Consider the following 21,470-nt stretch of genomic DNA (forward strand, 5'->3'; position numbering starts at 1 on the left):
CCGCGTTAAGGTGAACTCCAGCGCCCATTGGCTGGAGCGCCAATCAATCCTGCACGCGTCTGTTAGTGGGTCGGTTCAGTCGTTGCTTGGTGTTGGCTTGGGGGAGGGAGGGGATTGAATGGGTAGATGGTGGTCGATTGATGAGATTCTAGAAAATTCTTCGTGTTGATTGGGAGGTGGGGGACAGGAGGGCTCGACGTCGGGAGTGGAGGGGTGTTTGCTGAAACCTGGTTTCAGGTGGGTGGTGTTGGGGGCTGGGGTATGCATGGGGAGGGGTGGGGAAGGTAAAGGAGTGCGTGGCTTAACGGCGGACAGAATGGGCACCCGTTGCTGCCGATAGGAGGGAGATTCAAATGGGCCCGGGAAAATAGTTTGCTGCAGTGACGTCAGCCACCTTTTGAACCCCCTTCTCATTGCCCCCTGCCCGCCCCCTTCACGCGCACCAGTCCCGACGTCATCGAACAGCTGAGCTGGCACGAGTGTCCAGTTGAGTTGGTGTCAGAGCCCGACACAGTGCAGTGGGAAAACAGACAAAGGCCTGAGCTGGGGACCTCCGGCCACGTCAACAATATACAACATCTAGTAATATGACAGCAAGGTCCAGCTTGTGGAATAAAGTGCACCATTAGTATCCGCTATACATGTACAGGACGCGTTCAGCAGTAACCCGAGCGTCCGTTTTCGCGCAATGTTTTCGACCCGTGAAGGACTTGAGCGCTCGGCATTGGCCGACTTTTGTCTGTGGGCCTCTTTCTTTTCGTTGAATGTTTGTAGTGAGGTAAATAAAGCAAGAGTCAATTCTGAACGTACACAGCTCGTATCTAATTAAAAGCATGCTGCTGACTTAGTGAGAATTAACCACGTTTATGGGACACTGGACCTAAGTAAATTTTATTGAAGTAGCTAACTTCGTAAAATGTACTCTAGATTCATGTTGTAAACATATACTTATTAGTATACTGGGGACTTGTATTGTAACAACATATATTGTAGAAAACATTTCAAAATAATATAAACAATTCCAAACTCACTCTAAATTCGAACTCCTTTTTCTGGCTTTTGCTCGCGATGAAAACATTTATGCGAGTAACAATTACAGAATTACATTTCAAAGAATCTTTTCATTTGGTTGAGATGATCGCCTTAGCTATTGAATGCAAACAAGACTTTTTAATAATTTGTAAACTACTTAATTGTTCAAACAACTTGTACGTATGGCTTTTAAACATTTTTGTAGTTAGCGTTTCCAAAAACAGTATTCTGTACATAAATCACTGGGAAATGTTCCTTTATTTATCTGCACTTCTGTAGTGTTTTTGCTTGTGAGCCAGATGACCTAGGGTTAAGTCCCTCCTACTCCAGAGGTTATAACAAAATCTCTGAACAAGTTGATTAGAAAATATCTATAAATAAATTTTACCTTGGCAAATGGGACTGGAGTATTTTAGGATATGTGCTCAGTATGGATAAGTTGGACCAAAGGGTCTGTTTCTATACTATACATCTCTCTGACTCGATAACTTGGAAAGGCCACTTGCAACTGTGTATACAGTGTATATGTTCAATATACAGTTCAATATGTTTTCTACATCTGTGAATTGCCTCTGGTTATTCATATTAAGAGATGTGTGAAATTAGAGATTTCTATATTTGCAGATCAATTAATTTATAGTGTTAAAGAATAACTATTTTAACATGCCAGTGCAGGTACAGTGTAATTGGTGCAACCACAAAAACATTCCCCTCTTTGATTTCCTGCTCAATGTAGTGTTTAGTTCCGACACTCCGATCTTAATGTATGCTGAAATTTCTGTTTGCCTTTCAGTCTGATCATTTTCTGTGATGTGTTTTGGTTTTGAACAGAGAGAAGTTTTATGATCTGTCTGTAAAACAATGTTTAATTGATGGTAGCTACTTGTGATATGTAAGCTATAAGAGAAATTCATTTAATATTGAAATTACTTTTTACACTATCAGTGCAATTTTAATTACTGGCTTAAGCATGAACAGTATGATTTCAACACAGTCAAATTAACTATTTAAAGTATTTAAGTCAATTAATGCATCTACAAGTTTTTGAATGGATTACAAACAGTTATAAAGGGTAAACTATTGTATAGTAGATCCTTAGTTATTTATTATTCTGAAATATTAAGACATTTTCAGTATCATTATTGTTAAAATAAACTGGAAAAAAAATCAAAGGCATCATTATTGCCCAGTTCTGAATACTGAAGTAAAAACTTAATAACCATGAGCTGGGCTATGGATTATACATATCGTGGCAGTATCCTACTTGTTGGAGAGTTTTGTGCTTTGCAGTAAATGGAAATACCTTTGTTACAGATGAATGTTAGACATAAATTTAAGTTTAACAACTGGTGATTATTAAATGTAAAATAGATACATGAAAGCTAGGTATATATCATGTATCAGGTAGGCCTAGATCTGAAAATCGGAGAAGTCCTGGAAAAGCAGGCCAGACAGCAACAGAGGAGCAGGAAAATCAACATTTCAGGTCAGGACCCTTCTTCAGGACTGGCTCAAAATGTCGACTTTCCTGCACCTCTGATCCTGTCTGACCTGCTGTGCTTTTCCAATTACACATTTCATTGACTGTAACTTCCAACATCTGCAGTCTTTACTATTTCCAAAGCACAGCAGGTTTAAAATTAATTCAGTTTACCTTCAAACCTTTAACAAACAGAAACTGGATAAACTCAGCAGCTGTGGGAGACAGAAGAGTTAAAGGAAAAGTCCTGTTGAGTTTTTTGGGATGGTGGTGAGAAGTTTTCATGCCCAGGATTGTAGTGGTCTTTCTGTCCTTTTGAGGAAACAGGCTATCTACAGGTAAATTCAAACTTCTTTTTGCAGGTAAGGTGGGGGGATTTTCATTTTTTATGTAGTTTCCCATATCAAAGAACATTTTGAAGCTTAATTACATCTTTGTTTCCCCACAGCTTGGTTCTTTTGTGGTTTGTTTTCAGCACAGCCCACCCATTCTGTCCTACTGTCAGCTCTCGTTAACACTTAGCCTCTTTTCTGTCCTGGTTTCCTGTCAATAATCCCATTCTCTGCCTGTCACTCTTTGGGCTCCCATCTCCATCTATCTGCTCGTTTCTCTTTGTGTCTCTTCCTTTTAACCCTCCCCTCTTCACCATTAGGATCACTTCTTTTCTAGGTGCTGTCAGTTCTGATGACTAGTCAGTGGTCTCAAATGTTAACTCTTCTGTCTCCCACAGTTGCTGAGTTTATCCAGTTTCTGTTTGTTTAAGGTTTGAAGGTACTTGGTAAATTGAATTAATTTTAAAGAATCAATTATAATTTTTGGATTTATATTCTTGCGTACTAATGGACGACATGTGTCACATTGCCAAGGAAATGGCCTTTAAGATTTAGGAAGTTTTTTTTAGTTTTTGTTAATCTCTATTGTTTACATAGTTTTTATAAGGCAGACAGCCCAAGAATGAGATAGTGGAAACTTTTGCCTAGCAGCCAAATCAAAGAACAGAAAACTTTGACTATCAGGGAGGTTCTGATTTGGCATCACTCTGTAAAGTTCGGAGTAATGACCATGCTTTAGGTGAAGAAATCCAAATTTAACATATTGTAGAAAGACCAGGTGAAAGTGAGGACTGCAGAGGCTGGAGATTAGAGTAGAGAGTGTGGTGCTGGAAAAGCACAGCAGGTCAAGCAGCACCCGAGGAGCAGGAAAATCGACGTTTCGGGCTTTTGCTCTAAACGTTGATTTTCCTGCTCCTCGGATTCTGCCTGACCTGCTGTGCTTTTCCAGCACCACACTCTCGATTGTAGAAGGACCAGACAATTTACCTAGCTGGATGATAGTGAAAGAACCCTGAAAAAGCTAACTGGTTAAAGGAGGAATAAATGGGAGCTGAGACGTGTTGGTTTCTTAGAGATTTAAATGGGCATGTTCAAGAAGCTGATATTAAAAGGTACTGTCAGTTTAAAAAAAATACAAACCAAAAGCATACTGTTGAAATTTTGGATTTAAAATAAAGTTCCTATGAGATTATAGTGTTGGTAATGGTGATTGTATTTTTCCTTTTGCCTGTACAGATTTTGGTTTAAAACTTGAAAACGTGTGGTGTTCTCAGTTAATAACTGACAGCTTGAATATTTTTAATGTTCACTGGTCTCTACTGAGACCTTAACACCTCCAATTGCACTAGCTTGCTTGTCTTGTGAATCTCACGACATTCACTTGCAACCTGTGACTTTTGTATTTCTCTTTGCATTTCTATCTTATTTCATTTCAACCTGCACATTGTACTATGTGATGTTCTTGCCTGAAGAAGGCAGACAATGACTATGATCATCCTTATGTCTGGCTTGGAGTTGTTTTGTTATGTCAATGTGTTGTGAATAATTTTTTGTTTTGAGTAATAATGAGAACTTGTGTGTTTGTAAAATGCCCACAATGACACACATGTGAAACCCTTGATTTTAGTCTTCGCTCTAGTATGTTTGTTTAAAATAATTATTCTGTCAGCTGTGTGTTCTGGGAGCTCCCTGATGTTTAGTGAGTTTATCAAAATGAGCAACCAAGTTATATAGATGAGCAAGTCTGAGGTTCAGTCTTGACTTGTGTGCAGTGTTTTGATAACATTGCCCATTACAGTTGGCCTCAATCTCCTGGGTTAATCAGGTAATAATTGGTCAGAATTCTATTTCTGGTTTGTGATATAGCAAAAACTTGTGAATGATAAATGAAGATAAGATCTGGTGCAATTGTGTAATTTTGTTGGTTGAAGTCTGTTGATTCTGAGCCTTGCACACAAGTAAAAGTTTTTCAGGCAAGGCACAAAAGGTATGCGAGTATCATTGCAGCAACCAATCCCTACAAAAAACAAAGTTGGCAAGAAGTTCAGTTTTAAAGTAATTTTGTACAAGTAGATATTTGATTTTGGAGCGTAATAAAGAATGTAGGTTAAAGTTGTACGCAGAAATATAACAAACGATTTTAAAAAAAACCTTTGCTGTCATTTGGAACTGCCAATCTTAATAACTTTAATAGCAGTTAGAATTGTGGCTCAACAGTTGTATAGTAACCAGAAATAATTTATCAAAGCACATGTCTAAAAGACATAGCTCTGCTGGCTTCTGTACAGAGGATTTTTATTATTGCCTGGCAGGCCTAACTTGAGTGCATGCTGAACCTAACATGAATATCATTCCAAAAAAACTACCTAATATTAACAAAATTAGCTTGAACCACTCTATAATTTCCTGGAAGCATAATTTCTAAATCCTTCAAGTTTGTGCTGCAAACATTTCTACACTCCCTTTATTGTGCTTATTTTTTTAAAAATCATTCTTCCAGAGGTAACAGGAAAGAAACTTGATAAAAGCTAAATTTTGAACCACACTCCAAAGGTCATACTTGAAGCAAATTTGAAAGCCTGATTAGTAAGGATTGCATCAAAAGGTAAAACCTGATCACTTTTGTACATTGCAGAGGAAAGGAATATTGATGGGATGGCATCTGCTACTTAGATTATGCAAGTGCGCATGATATTTAGTTGGTGCATGTTCAAGATTCTAAGATATTTATTATCTTTATCTATATTCAGCAACTTTTTTGGAACACTTGAAGTCGTTGATTATGACTAAGAGACCTCCACAGGCCTTAACTTGTCCACACCATGGTGGCCGAATGTTTTTGTTTTATATAAATGGTATAGATCCACATGTTGAAGGGGATCAGAAATGAGGTTCTAAATACATGTCCTTATTAATTTATATTTTAAGTTAGTCGTACTTTTAGATCTTGGTGTTTTGATTTAGGACTTAACAGTAAAGGACTGATTCAGAATTACACTCTCTCAGATTTTAGATCCACGGTATCTAAATAGGTCACATCAGCAAATAATACAAGTGCAAGTAGAACGTGTTTTTGAGACAGATAAGCAGGACTTGGAGATTTTGGATAGCTTTGTAGCTTTGAACATCTTATTTATGTGATAGACTTGCACATTCGACACTTAATATACCAATAAAGCAAAATTCTGGTCATCAGGAAGGCCATTGACTATAAATTATGCTTGGACTATTGAGTGTTTCCTTCTTTTTTTACTTGTATTACATTTCTAATACAAGCAGTATTTTGCTGTTGAGTCAAATGATTCAAGTTATTGAGGGAATTTTCTCATGTACTGTTTCAAACGTCAAAATTTCAAAGGGACTAAATGCGTTTTTTTTAAACCTTTTGTCTGTGGAGGTTGTCTCATTTGTTGGCAATAAATAGAAAACCATTAGCAGAGTTCCATAATTACCAATAAACTAAAAGCTATCCCAGTAGTCAAAATCATTAGTTTTGTCAAGCTATGCGAGGTCTGTGCTGCTGTCCTTCTATTTTAGAAATGTAACAATCTTGTAACAAAAGGGAAATCTCTACTTTCCTTGAGGACTAGTAGAAGTTCGTGTGCCAAGTCTGAGAAATCTCCAGGCAAAGAAGGAGTTAGGTTGGAAAAGCCACCTTCTGTTATTGCCTACCCCACTTCAATCCCAATTTTAGGGGAAATGGAAGAACTATCAGACATGAGAAAGAAATAGCAAAAGCACACTTGTTCTGAGGCTTCCTCCAAATTCATAAAAATTAAACTATTTGGCTGAAATTCTCCATAAAATGATGAACTCATTATAGATTAGCACTGCAGAAAGTCTGAAGTTTAGTACAGTGTTAAATGCATTTTTAAGAATGTTATTGCCAAGGAGATGCCTCCAAAAGGAACTCGTTCTAACATAGTTATTACTGCATTACAGATCGCCAGCAGATGATGCGAAAACCACAGAGGAAGATGAGAAATAGCTGCGGAGGTCGTCGTTCTCCATCTCCCTATGGTCTTAAATGCTCACCGAGCAGAGAAACATTAACATACGCTCAAGCACAACGAATGGTTGAGGTAGACATTGATGGGAGACTGCACCGAATTAGCATATTTGATACTTTAAAGATTATCACGGAAGATGACTTGACTGCCCAAGAAATTACAGAATGTAACAGTAACAAAGAAAATAGTGAGCAACCTCTCTTTCCTTCAAACTCAAAAAAAACGATTTGCAAAGACAAAAGGAAAGAGTCAGCCTCTAAACATGCGGCTGGGGCGCCTGTTGAATTACCTCAACCTTCTTTTAGAATTATTGATTATAATCCTCCTGATGCCCCACCCCTATCATCAGCATATTACAGATATATTGAGAAATCAGTGGAAGAACTGGATGGTGAAGTTGAGTACGATATGGATGAGGAGGATTATGCATGGCTAGAAATGATCAATGAAAAACGTAAGAGTGATGTGATTGGTATAGTGTCCCAAGAGACATTTGAGTGCCTCATGGATAAATTGGAAAAAGAATCTTATTTTGAAAGCCGGAATAAAGGTGATCCCCAATCTCTAATTGATGAAGATGCAGTTTGTTGTATTTGTATGGATGGTGAGTGTCAGAATAGCAATGTGATCTTATTTTGTGATATCTGCAATCTTGCTGTACATCAGGAGTGCTATGGAGTGCCATATATTCCAGAAGGACAATGGCTTTGCCGCTGCTGCCTGCAATCTCCTTCCAGGCCTGTTGATTGCGCATTGTGTCCAAATAATGGCGGTGCTTTTAAACAGACAGATGATGGCCGATGGGCCCATGTAGTTTGTGCTCTGTGGATACCAGAGGTTTGTTTTGCTAACACTGTGTTCTTAGAGCCAATAGACAGCATAGAGAATATTCCTTCTGCTCGATGGAAATTAGTATGCTATATTTGCAAACAGAAGGGTGCTGGAGCATCTATTCAGTGTCACAAAGCTAATTGTTATACGGCATTCCATGTGACTTGTGCTCAGAGGACTGGTTTGTACATGAAGATGGAACCAGTACGAGAAACCAGTGCAAATGGGACAACTTTCAGTGTCCGGAAAACTGCGTATTGTGATATCCACTCCCCACCGGGGTCAGTGAAAAATATTCTTGAATTGGGTGATAATGAGACTGAGGAAGTGGAAGAGGAGCAGGAAAAAGATGTTTGTGATGGTGACAGTCCGAAAAAAGTATCACCTAAAAAGACCAAAGTCAAATCTAAACAGAAAGCTAAAAAAATTAAAAATTTCCTTGAAGAGCGACGTGCTGCAGTTCCAGTCGTGACTGTGCCGCAGATACCAACTCACAGGTGAGTTTTTTTTAAAAAAGAGATTGCTAAGACGTTAAAAGCTTTGGAAAAGTAAGTGATGAATTTAGCTATATTCTTTAAGATGTTTACTAACAATGTTCAGTTCTCGAGTGGCAATATATTTTTGTGTAGTGGAGGTACACACAGTTCTTCAACATTTTCTTCAGAGAGGCATTGCAGGTGTGAGTAATAAACAATTGGAGAAAGGAGCATTCGTGGAGAAAAACCTATGTAACTGGTAAAGCACCATTAATATTTTTCACCCATCAGTTTATTTTCCTTCAATCTTGATTTGTACTGATTTTCCACTGTCCCTTTTTATAATTATCACTTGCTGAGAATACATTTCATAACTCTAGTTTCAGGCTTTATGTAGTCAATTTTTTTGCATCACTTAAAGTAGTGAAGTAGTAACAATTCATTTTAAAAACATGGCATTATGCATATGTGTGCGAGCATGGTTATGGAAACCAAACTCCACCAGTTCCTATCACGGTAAATTCCTGATTTTGTTTGGGTCATCAATGCAGGCCTGGACGCAGTGAAAGGATAAACTGAATGGTAAGTGAATCTGGACTGCAGCTTTACATGGTTACTGACTCAAATTAATGATGACTAGCCTTTGTAATCATGAACAATTGATACGTAGTCAAGAGAAAAATCTGCCTATTCAAGAAATGGCAAACATCTTTGAATGCAGCTTCCACAAATGTCTAAAATATTTGAATAATCCTTCTTCCAAAACAAGCAATTTCCCAGTTGTTGACAATTATTTGTTATGTAATTTCATCCGAACTAATCTAGAAAATGCCAGTTTTCAAAATAAATGATACAATGTCTGGTGTTTTGTTTCTGGTTTTATTGTCTTGGACAATTGAGTCACACTTCTATCTGTGAATAGTGATTCTTATTAAGGGTCTGGTTTGAAACCTGCTTTGAAGAGCACGTCTTTTGTTGAACACTGAGCATGATCGACTGTAATATCATCCCAAAGAAATAAGCTGGTTAGAATTCACGCCAGCTCACTGGGGACTATAATAAACTGCTGGTATATTCAGTACGTGTAATGCCATTCGTAAAACAGGTTGTAGGTGTTAACCATAAAACTGACATTGGTCTGTGGCAATGAGCATACTCTGTCATGTCAATTAATATTACAGCTAACATGAAATTAAGAAACACCATGTACCCAAAGTAAACTGTTATACTTGTTGCTTTAAGATGATGCTAATTGACAGAATAGTCAAACCAGCCTGCTCAGCTGTTTGAACTGTTGCTTATCTCTGGAAAGACATCTTTCTAATCACTCGTATCTCAACTAACTTGGGGTCATATTCTTCGATAACAACCAAAGATGTTAACTGTCTCTTGACCTTCTACCTAACTTCAACATAACTTCACTCTTCCACATCTACTTCTAAGCAGTTTGCATTTTTATAAATCTATAAATGTTCCAAGGTGTTTCACAGAAGTATTATCAAACAAACTTTGACACACAGTCTCATACCTAGAACCAGTATCAACTGACCACCTTAAAAACATTGAAAGTCAAGATATATTCAGCTAGTCGATAGGATTATTTTACCTATCCATGATATCAGTTGATTTTATTGAAGTGGACATGCCATCTTTTATAACTGGCTCACTTGAACTATGAAGACCATGCAGGTATTTAGTAATTAGATATTTGCCTTCCAAACCTATGCAACTTAGCAGAATGTAACTTATGATGGGAGTAATTTTAAGAATGAGATGACCTGTATTGCAACATCTTGAAATGGTGTTGGTTAAACATCATTTCCACATTGCTTATTGGTTTTCTTTGCTTGTGACAAAATTTCTCTCTCTCTCCCTTGACTAGATTTCCCTTTATTTAAATAAGGAAGTATTTCAATTTTATCCCTAAGTATCTAAAAAATATCAAATAAACCCTTCCCTGCACCTCAATATTGGAAGGATTGTCTTTTATCTATATAAGTACTTTGAAAACATTACACCTGTACCCTGCAAGTTAAAATGCAGTACTCTAATTGGCAAAATGATGAAAACTCTGTAGTCCTGCCACATCGGTCATGGTTAATGATGGATATTAACCAACTTAGTGGAGGAGCAGGCTCCATAAATATCCTCATCCTCAATGATGGAGGAACCCAGGGCATCCCTGCAAAAGATAAACAAAAGTATTTTTAATGATCTCTACCCGGAAATGCCAAGTGGATGATGCAACCTATTCACACTAGGTAGACCATATATGGAACAAGCTGCTAGAGAAAGTGGAAGAGGTGGGTACAATGGAAATGTTTGAAAGACATTTGGAGAGGTACATGGATGGATGGGAAAGGCTTAGAGAGATTTGGGTCAAATGCAGACAAATGGGACTAGTTTCAGGTTAGGAAACCTGGTCAGTATGGACAAGTTTTAACATTGTATGACTTTGACTCTAAATGAGGGTCTCCCTACTCTGGTATGTAGCTTTGTGAATTGGGGTTGTAATAGCAAGAGTAAATTGAATTTGCACAGCGTGAATGGATGTTCACAAATTTTGTGTGTTCCAAACACACTTCCTTTTGATCTTTTGCATATGTTTGTGGTTATACTTTTTTCATAACTGTTTTCTCTTCTGGTGGTGTTTCTCCAGCATTCCTCTGCTTTCTCTCAAATTATAGTTCCTGTTGCGTTTCATAATAATTTGAGATCCATGGAAATGCTGCTTTCCTGTCATTGTGCCTGGTTTGTACTCTAAGCAATGTTTGGTCAGCACAATCCATTTTGGTGGGCATGCCAGTCTTAAATGGACCAACATTTAATTCAAGTATTTTGGTATTGTAATATTTGCATTTTATTGGCATGTACATTTTAATATAAACTGAGACATGAATGTATAAAATTGCTAAGTGGCAAGTTGTTATGGACCAGGCAAATTCCCATCACATTATTTCCAGAAGATGGTCCAGACCTGAACGTTTTCCTTTTTTATTGGTAAGTGCCAGGTATTGTCTTCATGCGATTTGATTGGTCAAACTAACAGATTTGAAGGAAGTCACACTTTTATTCATACACTGTAGTTAAAATGCAATAAAAGAAAGAGGTTGGAATAACGTTATTGGAAAGCATAGCAGCATAAGAGTATTTAACTACTAAATAGTAACTGTTTCAATAAAGGATACCATCCCATAAACACACCCTTAGCAAAAGGCCAATTCAGCAAAATAGATTGTCTCTCGGGCAGTTCTCCAAACCAGGAGGAAAATTATCAGGAGAAAACTCAAGAAAGGGAAACGGAGAAATGTACTGCACCTTCAAGACCTCAGCAACTGTTCCTGTAAAACTAAAAGTCCTAGTTCTGTGGGAGTTCTGTCATCACCTCTATTCTCAACCTTTTTTCATTTTTTAAAAAAAAGTCAAAAGACTCCTCTTAAAGCCGTAGTATTATCAGTTGTAGATGAGGTACAGTAATAATATAAATGTATTTAATCTATTCTTTTTATTTTTGGCTTGTCATTACATTTATTCATGCATTGATGGTCCTCTGACAATTGAAAAACCTTATGATATTCAAAGAAAAATAGTACTTCTGTACAACATACAAAAATATCGGTCAGGCCTTGCTGTTAGGAATTGTATTTGACTAAAGTAGTAAATGGGTGTGTTACTGTTATGACACAACAGTGAAGCCCTCTGTAAATTAAACCAAACCCCCAGAAAAGCTCACCTTGCCTCGTAATCTGTTAAAATGAGTGACAGAGCTCCCCAAATTCCACTATTTAAAGAAAATAATCAGGTTTTTTAAACTCTAAAAGTGAACATTAAACAACAGCTGTTCATAACTTTAAGCCCCCCTTTCTCTTAACTGCTTTTTACCTGCTACCAACTCGATAACAATATACTGTTCCAATAAAACACTTGTTAAAATTGCATCAACTTAATTTCAAAACCATACAGCAGCTGTCGTCTTCGTTTTTCACTTTTCAGCTGAAGATGTCCCTGGGTTGTCGTCTGTCTTTTTACTGTAAGGATATTTCATATGGAAAAAGTATCTTTTGATAGTGTATTTCAATGTCTTGGGTGTCTTTCTCTCGATGGCAGTTGCTCTCTGATTTTCAAAATGCTAGCCTTTTTTAATATGCCCAACATCAGATTGTCTCATTGGTTTGATGTTGGCAAAACAATAAATTCAAACTCGATTGGGTTTTAGTATCATAGGGCATAATTTGAACTAGTTAAATTTAAATTGTCAAAACTGTATCCATTTCACAGCCGAATGTTACATATTTTCAGTTTTCCAGTATACACTGAGACTTCTATCTAGTCATATGACAGGTGTTTGTCAGCTCTCAGTTCAGAACAGCATTCACTCTCTCTTTAAAGGTACAGTACACGCCTTCCACTTCATAAGTTACCATGTATGCATCTTGCCTTATGGAATGCCCACTTTATGTATGTGCTGATGCTATGAAGTAAAGGTATGTTTCATTGTCTTAACAAAGATGGAACAAAATTCTCATATTTGTGACTATTCTTGGAATTGAAGGGAGTGTGCAGTTCTTGTGTGTAAGTGGACGTTGAGGGAAAAACCCTTTGTTAATTTTTTTTCTTTTTTCAGTCAAATATGGCTTTTCTGGTTTTACAGATTTACTATGTTTCTTAATTCGGGTTTCAAACAATGAGCCATAACGCATTGATGAAATACAAACTTTGAATATTATTCTTCAACAGTTTATTGTTTTGCCAACATCACATGATTAAAGTTGTGTATTTAAAACACATTTATACAAACATTTATCAGTCTCCTTCACTATATGTAAATGCCCTAAGCTATTCAATGTGATCTGAGTGCACATGCAGATACTGTTATGACAGTGAAGGTAGTTGCGTTACATTGAGTATCTTTCTCCTGCACCATATAACAATATAGGATCACTACCATTGGACTGAATTTTATCAGAAATCAGCTAATCAATTCATGAAAGGTTTCTCTTTGTTAGCCCTAGTGAGATTTCTTGCCCTATTTTCTGGTGCTTGCCTCTTTACATCTGAACTCTGCTTTTATGGCATTCTGTTTGTCATATTTTCTTTCATCAGAGGCAGAAGTATTCATGTTACCAGATTCCTTACCCCTTTTAAAGCCCAACTGTACACGTGGTCAAGCGCTGCCAGCCAGGAGGTCCCCTTCACTGCATATTGTAGGAGGGTAACCAAAAACAAATGCTTCTCAGGGCACTTGGAATTTGTCAAATTAAGCCCCTTATTTTGGGACTTCAGCTCAGTTTTTACAAGCTAATAGCATGTTTGAACTGTTTTAGAATTGTAAAATTAAAAGGTGATCCTATGCCCGCAGTGATGAGTTGTCCTCCTAAGGGAGTGTAGGTCAGCGAATTAGAACTGTTATTGTTACACAGTTGTAATTTATTTTCCGTGTAGGGCTGGTACATGATAAGCATTCATTACAGATCCGATATTTTGGACTTGAAGTTCTGACCAAGTATATGTTAGGAATAATCTCGGATGTTTAGATCAAGGTATTGAGTTATATGAAGTCTCTGCAGATACATTTGTAGACCCCAGCATGTTTTATCTCAATTGGAGCAATTTCTTTCCAATTGTGCATATAACCAGGATGCCTTGAGGCTTTTGCAGTGAGTTTTGATATTCGTTACTCGCTAAGTTTCTGATGAACAGAGTTCTTTATTTTTTGTATCCAGGTTGTGGCATTTCATTTCTAGGATTTTGTTGAAATAAGTCTAATTGATGAACAATTCAACGCTAAACTCTTAATTTTCATATTTTTGTGCAACTCTTTTACAAGTAGATAATGTTAGCAATATATCTAATGTAAAGTTATAGCAAGGTTATTGTGATCTATTTTCGAGGAATCTACTTATGATTTTAATAATTTTATTGCACCTAACTTGATCCATTTTGTTATGAATGCTATGCTCAAATATGTGTGGTCTGATTGACATTTTGTAGCCATATCTCAGCAATGGCTAAGGTTTGGGAACTGAATATTTGGGACCTGTCAGAAGGGCATCAAGACAGGATAAAATGGAATTAGTTGAAAGAAATAAAGTTTAAGTCCATTATGGGCATCAATTAAAGACCTCTAACTATACACTCCATCCGATTTAGCAAAGGTAGCCTGGAAGGTGAGCTCATTGTTTTTTTTTAAGTGTTCCTTAGAGTAGCAAGTTCCAGATTGAACCAGTGGACAGTCCATTCTATATACAGTAATGTGCAATGACCGCGTGGAGGTGCCCCAAGGTAGCAGCGATTTTTAATATAATTTTAATTTTGCATTCAGTTTGTTGGGGAGGAGAGTGAGTTTAAGACATGTTTTGTTATGAGACTCTGAAGTGAACTGGGAAGTTAGACTAAGGGATAGGTAGAGATGCTGGTGACAGACATTTAAAGAGATACTTCATAACATTTAGCCATACAGTGTATTACATTCCGAAAGACTGCAGGGAATTGTGTACCGACCATGACTAACTAAGGTTCAAACTGGTACCAATTTAAAAGAAAACATGTACAGTACCTTGAAGATTCATGCAAGGTCAGAAGATTTGATAGTGTAAAAAGCAACAAAGAATTATTTAAAAGGTAACAGATATAGTGCAGTTGAAAGCTAGCAAGAAATGTGAAAACAGTAGGAGTTTCCACAGCGTAAATGAATTGAATACTCCTCTGGTGAGTTGCAATGAGCTATAATAATAGAAAAAAGGAAATAGCTGAATTGAATAGATATTTTGTATATGTCTTGCCTGTAGAAAATTCCGGCAATGTCCCAGGAATAACTAAATTGAGGTGAAAAGGAACAATTTAAAAATAGTTATCACCAAGGAAAATGTACTGAAAAAAACACCAGAACTAAAAGCTGACAGGTTTTCAGGTCCTGTTTGGACTTCACTGTAGAATCTTAGTAAATGGCTGAGATAGATGTATTGATTTTAATTTTCCAGAATTCTACAGATTCTGGATAATTCATTTTTAGATGGGGAATGCTGAATAAAACTACTATATTTAAGAATAAAGAGAGATTGAAGGCTGGAAACTATAGGCCAGTAAGCTTGCTGAAATCTATAGTATTAAGGAGGTCATTGTATTGATATTTCTATCAGACAGAATCAGCAAGGTTTTTGAAAGGGGAATTGCATTTGACTAACTACTTTTGAATTCTTTTGAGAAAGAAACTAATAAAATAGTTAAAGGGAACTTGTGTAAGCGGTGTACTTGAATTTCCAAGGGACATTTGGCAAGATGCTGCAATAAAGATTGCCAAACAAAATAAAAGCCTATTGTGGGAAGGTAACATATTAGCATGAATAGGGGAACGATTAGCTAACATGAAATAGTAGGCATAAATGGGACATTTTCAGATTGGCAAGGTGTAATGAGTGGAGTGCCACAGAACTGAGACCCTAACTATTTGGAATTTATATCAATAATTTGGATGAAGGAGCCAAATGTGTGAGCTAGAAGATGTTAGTTTTCCTAAATTCTGTAGATTCTAGATAAGCTCAATTTAAATGGGAATCAATGAATCTAACCATCCTCCTCCAGAAAGGAGGGAGGTAGAATGCTGGAACCTGCAGGCTAGCAAACCTACCTGTCTATGATTTAAAGAGGATATAAGGAGTCTGCAAAGATATATAGATAGGTTAAGTACATAGGCAACAATTTGGCAGGTAGAATGTAATGACAGAAAATGTGAACTTGTCTGCTTTGGCTTGAACAATAGAAAAACAGGATCATTTCTGAATGGAGAGTGATTGCAGAACTCTTAAGGTACAGAATCCCTACGTTAGTATGTAGGTACAGCAAGAGATGTAAGAAGGCAAATGGAATGTTATTCACTGCAAGAAATTGAAATGTACAGATAAGGATGTTTTGCTGCTGTTGTATACGACATCGCTGAGTACTGTCCAGTATTGGTCTCCAGGTACGTATCTTTAAAAATGCTGCTTTCAATGGAGTAGTTCACAGAAGGTTCACCCTCAAATGATTCCTGAAGTGAGGGATTTGTCTTCTGAGCAAAGTTTAGGCATCTATTGATTTTAAGTTCTCAAGATCCTGAGAAGACTTGATAGAGTAGATATTGAGAAAATGTTTTCTGTTGTGTGAAAGACTAGATTTAGGGGACATAACTGAGAAATTCTTGATTCTTCAATTAGGAGGGAGATGAGACTTTTTTTATTCCTCTCCAACAGCTCAGTCTCTGGACCTCTTTTCCCTAGAGAGCTGTGGAGGCAGGGTTGTTGAACATTTTTAAGGAAGAGGTAGGTGAATTTTTTTGATTAACAAAGGAGTCAAAGGGTTTTGAGGGTATGTCAGAAAGTGGAGTTGAGGCAACAGTCAGGTCATCCATGATCTTTTCAAATGGCAGAGGAGACTCAGTCGAATGGCTTACTTCTGGCCCTAAATCGTATGCTGAAGTGTTTGATTTGGAGGTCACACTCACTTTGGTACTGAATGTGAACTGTTTGCAAACATGTGGAGTCATAACGTGCAAATCCTTACTTATTGATTCAGCCTTTACAGAATATTGTAATACTGGGGAGTGAATTTACGTATATTTATTGAAGTGTCATTGTCCACGGTGAATTGTTTTGTTAAGCATTATTAATAGGTATTCCTGCATTGTAGTAGAAGCAGCCAATCACCTAGGTGCATTATGAAGCGGGATTCTAGAAGTTTTAGAGAAAGTTCAGGTGTCACTCGAGAAGACTCCTTTAGAGTTGGAAGCATTTGAAAGGCAGGATAAGTCCATTGTTGAAGATAATGTGTCCCCTTCAGTTTGGGACACATATTTGACTATATTTGTGATTTAATTATGTCATGGGATTTGGAAGCAGGGAGAACTCTTGAATAAGAATCTAAGAATTGGGCATTGAAACTTGATGGTTTAAAACATCTCTGAAATAATTTGCTGTTTTCTCAGACAATTTTAAGTAATATTTGGGATCAAAATAACAAAGGATTTCAGGGCTTGATGATCATGTAAATCCAATAACACAAACTGATCATCTAGAGGTGTGAATCCTCTGAAATTTCCTTCAAACATTTGGTTTTGAAGGAATGCATTTTAAATAAAATGAATAATTCTGGAGAAATTCAGCAAATCTGGTAGCATTGGATTCAAAACAAATATTTTTTCCAATGTGAACACCTTTTCACAACTGGAGAGCAAGGTGGAAAAGTGAGTTTACACTGTAGAAAAATGCTGGGGCGGTACAAGTGTAATCGGAAACTTGGAGGGTGAGCAAGATCAGTGATTTATAGGTATCACAGGCCTAAAGAGAAGTGGAGTGGTAATAGCTGTAGAGAAGTCCACAAGAGGTGCTTGTAGTAGGTGTTAATGGCAGAATATAGACCACTCTGATTTGGAAAACCAGGCTCTGGAAAATGGATGGACACAATGGAGGACTGAGTTGGTGGTCTGATGTTATTAAAACTGAGTCCAGAAGCCTTAGTGCCTAAGTGGAAAATGAGCTGTATTCTGCCTTCCATAGGTTCTGATTTTCTTTTCCTTGGTTTTTGCTTCCAGCAGAGCCAATCTCGATTCTGCTGTTAACATCTATTTTTAGTAAATATTCTGAAGCTCCCCCTCCCCATTCCCCATCACAACCATTAGCACTCCAGTTACCTTATCGTCCTATGGCCTCTGTGATATCTATTCTCCTTTGCCCTCCAACCTTCCTCTGATCTTTTACACCTGTTTGTTGCTTCTCCCCCATCTTTTTTTATAATGTATATTTTGTCACTTTTTTCATCTTTGAGTTTTGAAGAACAATTATATTAAGATTTAGATGTTAACTCTGTTTCTGTTTTCACAGATGCTGCCAGGCCAACTGAGTTTTTCCTAATTTCAGATTTCCAGCAACTGCAGTAATTTATTTTGGTTCTGAATAAAGATATTCATTTTGAATAGTAAATGAAAGAACCATAGTTGCTGTTGAGGCTGTCAAACAGTCCTAGAATCCCTGCAGTGTGGACAGGGGCCATTTGGTCCACCGAGTCTACGGCAAGCCAGCCCCAGCTTCCCCCCCCCCATATCCCTGTAAACCCACATTGACCATGGTTAACTGACCTAGCCCCTACATCCCTGGATGCAACAGTTTGGAGGGTTTGAGCTATAGGGAGAGGCTGAATAGGCTGGGGCTATTGTCCCTAAAACGTTGGAGGCTGAGAGTTGACCTTTATCGAGGTTTATTAAATGAGGGGTGTGGATAGGGTGAATAGACCAGGTCATTTCCCTGATGTGGGGGAGTCCAAAACTAGAGGGCATAGGTTTAAGGTAAGAGTGGAAAGATTTAAAAGGACCTTAGGAGCAACCTTTTCCACACAGAGGGTAGTGCGTGTATGAAATGAGCATCCAGAGGAAATAGTGGAGGCTGATACAGTTGCAACATTTTAAAAGGCATCTAGATGGGTATGCGAATAGGAAGGGTTTAGAGGAATATTGGCCAAACTCTGGAAATTGGGGCTGCTTTTATTTAGGATACCTGATCGGCATGGACGAGTTGGATCGAGGAATCTGTTTCCATGCTGTACAGTTGTGACTCTATTTACAGTCACCTCTCTGCTACAATTTTTTCAACCAGAGCAGGTGATGTTGAATGGTAAGATTGTACAGTGACTCTACATCTGTACTGTTTTGTTCTACTCTAGAAGACCAATTTTTTGTCACTTACTGTTAGCAGTATAGCAGGTGATTTGCCATGACTTGCTTACGCAGATTTCTGTGATCTGAGTTGTTGTAATTTTTAGATTCTCGGCCAATTAATTAGCAACAAAAAATAAACTTGTACTTGTAAAGGTCCCTTCACTTCCTTGGGAATACTGAGGGCCTTTAATGAATGTTACTCATGAAATATATTCAGTTCACTCCAAGTTTCGCCCAAGGACTGAAGACCAAGTATTGGCTAGGACGTTGAGAGAACTCACTCACTTTTGAAGTGTTCAGCAATTTTTTTTCAATGTTTGGTAAAGCTTGTTGTATTACTTGGATTTTTCAGAACTTTCTGTTACATGATTGTTACAGTAATCATACTCTAAAACTTTAACACACTGTGCCATGTTATTTCCTTTTGAAACAATGTTTCTGTGGCATTTCAGAAATATTTTTCAATCTTTTGCTTTTCCTTACACTTTCCCATAAAGAAAGGTGCAGTTTTAAGATGGCCCAGCACATCTTTTTTTCTTTCCTGGTCGTGGCAGGATGGTTTATATTTCAAGCTTTTTGCAGTGTAGCAATGTGAGAAAGACTGAACAAAGAAATAATAAAGGTTGATTTTGTGGTTTCAAACAAGCACAGAAATAGACTAGGAAACTACTGCTGCAAATTAAATGGCTACAATCCAGAGAAGTGAAGTAACATGATGCCATGAAACAGTTGGATTGGTTAAAAACAGTACCAGTAACTGGAAGTAGAAACATTCTCGCCCCAAATATGATCTGTTACAGATACAAGACATTTAAACGACTGACAATTAGATAATAAGACTCTGGTGCGGCCGCATCTGGAGTATTGTGTGTAGTTTTGGTCGCCATACTATGGGAAGGATGTGGAGGCACTGGAACGGGTGCAGAAGAGGTTTACCAGGATGTTGCCTGGTATGGTAGGAAGATCGTATGAGGAAAGGCTGAGGCACTTGGGGCTGTTTTCATTGGAGAAAAGGAGGTTTAGGGGTGACTTGATAGAGGTGTACAAGATGATTAGGGGTTTAGATAGGGTTGACCATGAGAACCTTTTTCCATGTATGGAGTCAGCTATTACAAGGGGGCATAGCTTTAAATTAAGGGGTGGTAGATATAGGACAGACGTTAGGGGTAGATTCTTTACTCAGCGAGTCGTGAGTTCATGGAATGCCCTGCCAGTAGCAGTGGTGGACTCTCCCTCTTTATGGGCATTTAAACGGATGCTGGATAGGCATATGGAGGATAGTGGGCTAGTGTAGGTTAGGTGGGCTTGGATCAGCACAACATCGAGGGCCAAAGGGCCTGTACTGCGCTGTATTTTTCTATGTTCTAACTTGCCAGCTAATCATGTGCTAAAACTCCTGCAAAGAAGAGGTCAATGCTCAGGCATGATCAGAGGTAACAAGGATAGAAACTAAACTTACAAATATTGCATCTTGTGGAAGCCTCCTGGAATATGTACAGGCTCATCTGATGACTTTAGAAATGGGATTATGATATCTAGTGGCAACTAATAGAAGTGTCTAAACAACATCAAGAACAGGAGTTGTGTCTGTAACAGTGCACAACCTTGAGATATTTCTGAGCTAATTGTTGAATGGAAGGCTGAACAAATCTTAAATAAGTAGTATTGTCCTAGGGGGAGGTGCAAGAGTTTAACAAAAATGTGGGAGCCAGTTCCAGATGTGGTGATTGAATGGCCCAATCTTAGGGTGTAGGTTTGCTTGCTGAGCTGGAGGTTTGATATCCAGACGTTTCATTACCTGGCTAGGTAACATCATCAGTGGTGACCTCCAAGTGAAGAAGGTCGCCACTGATGATGTTACCTAGCCAGGTAATGAAACGTCTGGATATCAAACCTCCAGCTCAGCGAGCAAACCTACACCCTAAACCTCAACCTGAGCTACAAACCTTCACAAACCTTGCCCAATCTTAATATAACCATTTGTAATACGAATATACAAGTAAGAGTAGGCTACTCAACCCTTTATCGCCTGCCTTACCATTCAATATGATCATGGCTGATCTGCTTTTAACCAAATCTATTTTGCATATCTCTGGTAATCTCTTATCCCTTTGGTATTCAAGAATCTAACTACCTTGACCTAAAAACATTGAAAGATTCTGCATCAACTACCTTTTTGAAGAAGGGACTAAAGAAAAGTCTCCTCCTATCTGTCTTAAATGGGTGACCCGATATTTTTAAACTGATTCCTGGTTCGAGATTCTTCCACAAAACAAAACATCCTTTTCATTTTCCAGGATCAAGACACCTCAAAATCTTGTGCCTCAAGTAAGTCGCCTCTTCTAAATTCAATACTCTTTCAAACTCCAGCACATGCAAGCCTAGCCTGTCTAGCTTTCCTTTTTAAGGCAATCGATTCATACCTGGTATTAGCTTGGTAAACCTACTTTGAATTGTTTTGATACATTAACATTCTTTCGTAGGTATTGTGACCAGAACCGTTCACAGTACTCTAGATGTCGTCTGATGTATGTCCTATATAACTGAGGCATATTGTCCCTTCTGCATTCAACTCTTCTTGCAATGTACTGTAACAGTCCATTAATTTTCTTGCATACTTGCTGT

General features: G+C 37.8%; 1 protein-coding gene across 4 annotated transcripts in view; it reads left to right on the forward strand.

Moving 5' to 3' along the window:
- The window catches only part of brpf3b (bromodomain and PHD finger containing, 3b), an 84,736-nt gene that overhangs the window by 603 nt on the left and 62,663 nt on the right, over positions 1-21,470 (forward strand). For 2 of the 4 annotated variants that reach the window (XR_011955391.1, XM_072563563.1), the window contains exon 2: positions 6,787-8,182. Coding sequence is in view for 3 of the 4 variants with exons in the window: in XM_072563563.1 (XP_072419664.1) it covers positions 6,798-8,182 (1,385 nt within the window). In the remaining variant the exon portion in view is untranslated. Of the gene's footprint in view, positions 1-380; positions 779-2,826; positions 2,851-6,786; positions 8,183-21,470 lie in introns of those variants that run through there. The other 2 variants (XM_072563564.1, XM_072563565.1) reach the window with 2 other exon arrangements.

This window comes from Chiloscyllium punctatum, chromosome 45 (genome assembly GCF_047496795.1).
Source record: "Chiloscyllium punctatum isolate Juve2018m chromosome 45, sChiPun1.3, whole genome shotgun sequence".
In the NCBI taxonomy this organism is placed as follows: domain Eukaryota; kingdom Metazoa; phylum Chordata; class Chondrichthyes; order Orectolobiformes; family Hemiscylliidae; genus Chiloscyllium; species Chiloscyllium punctatum.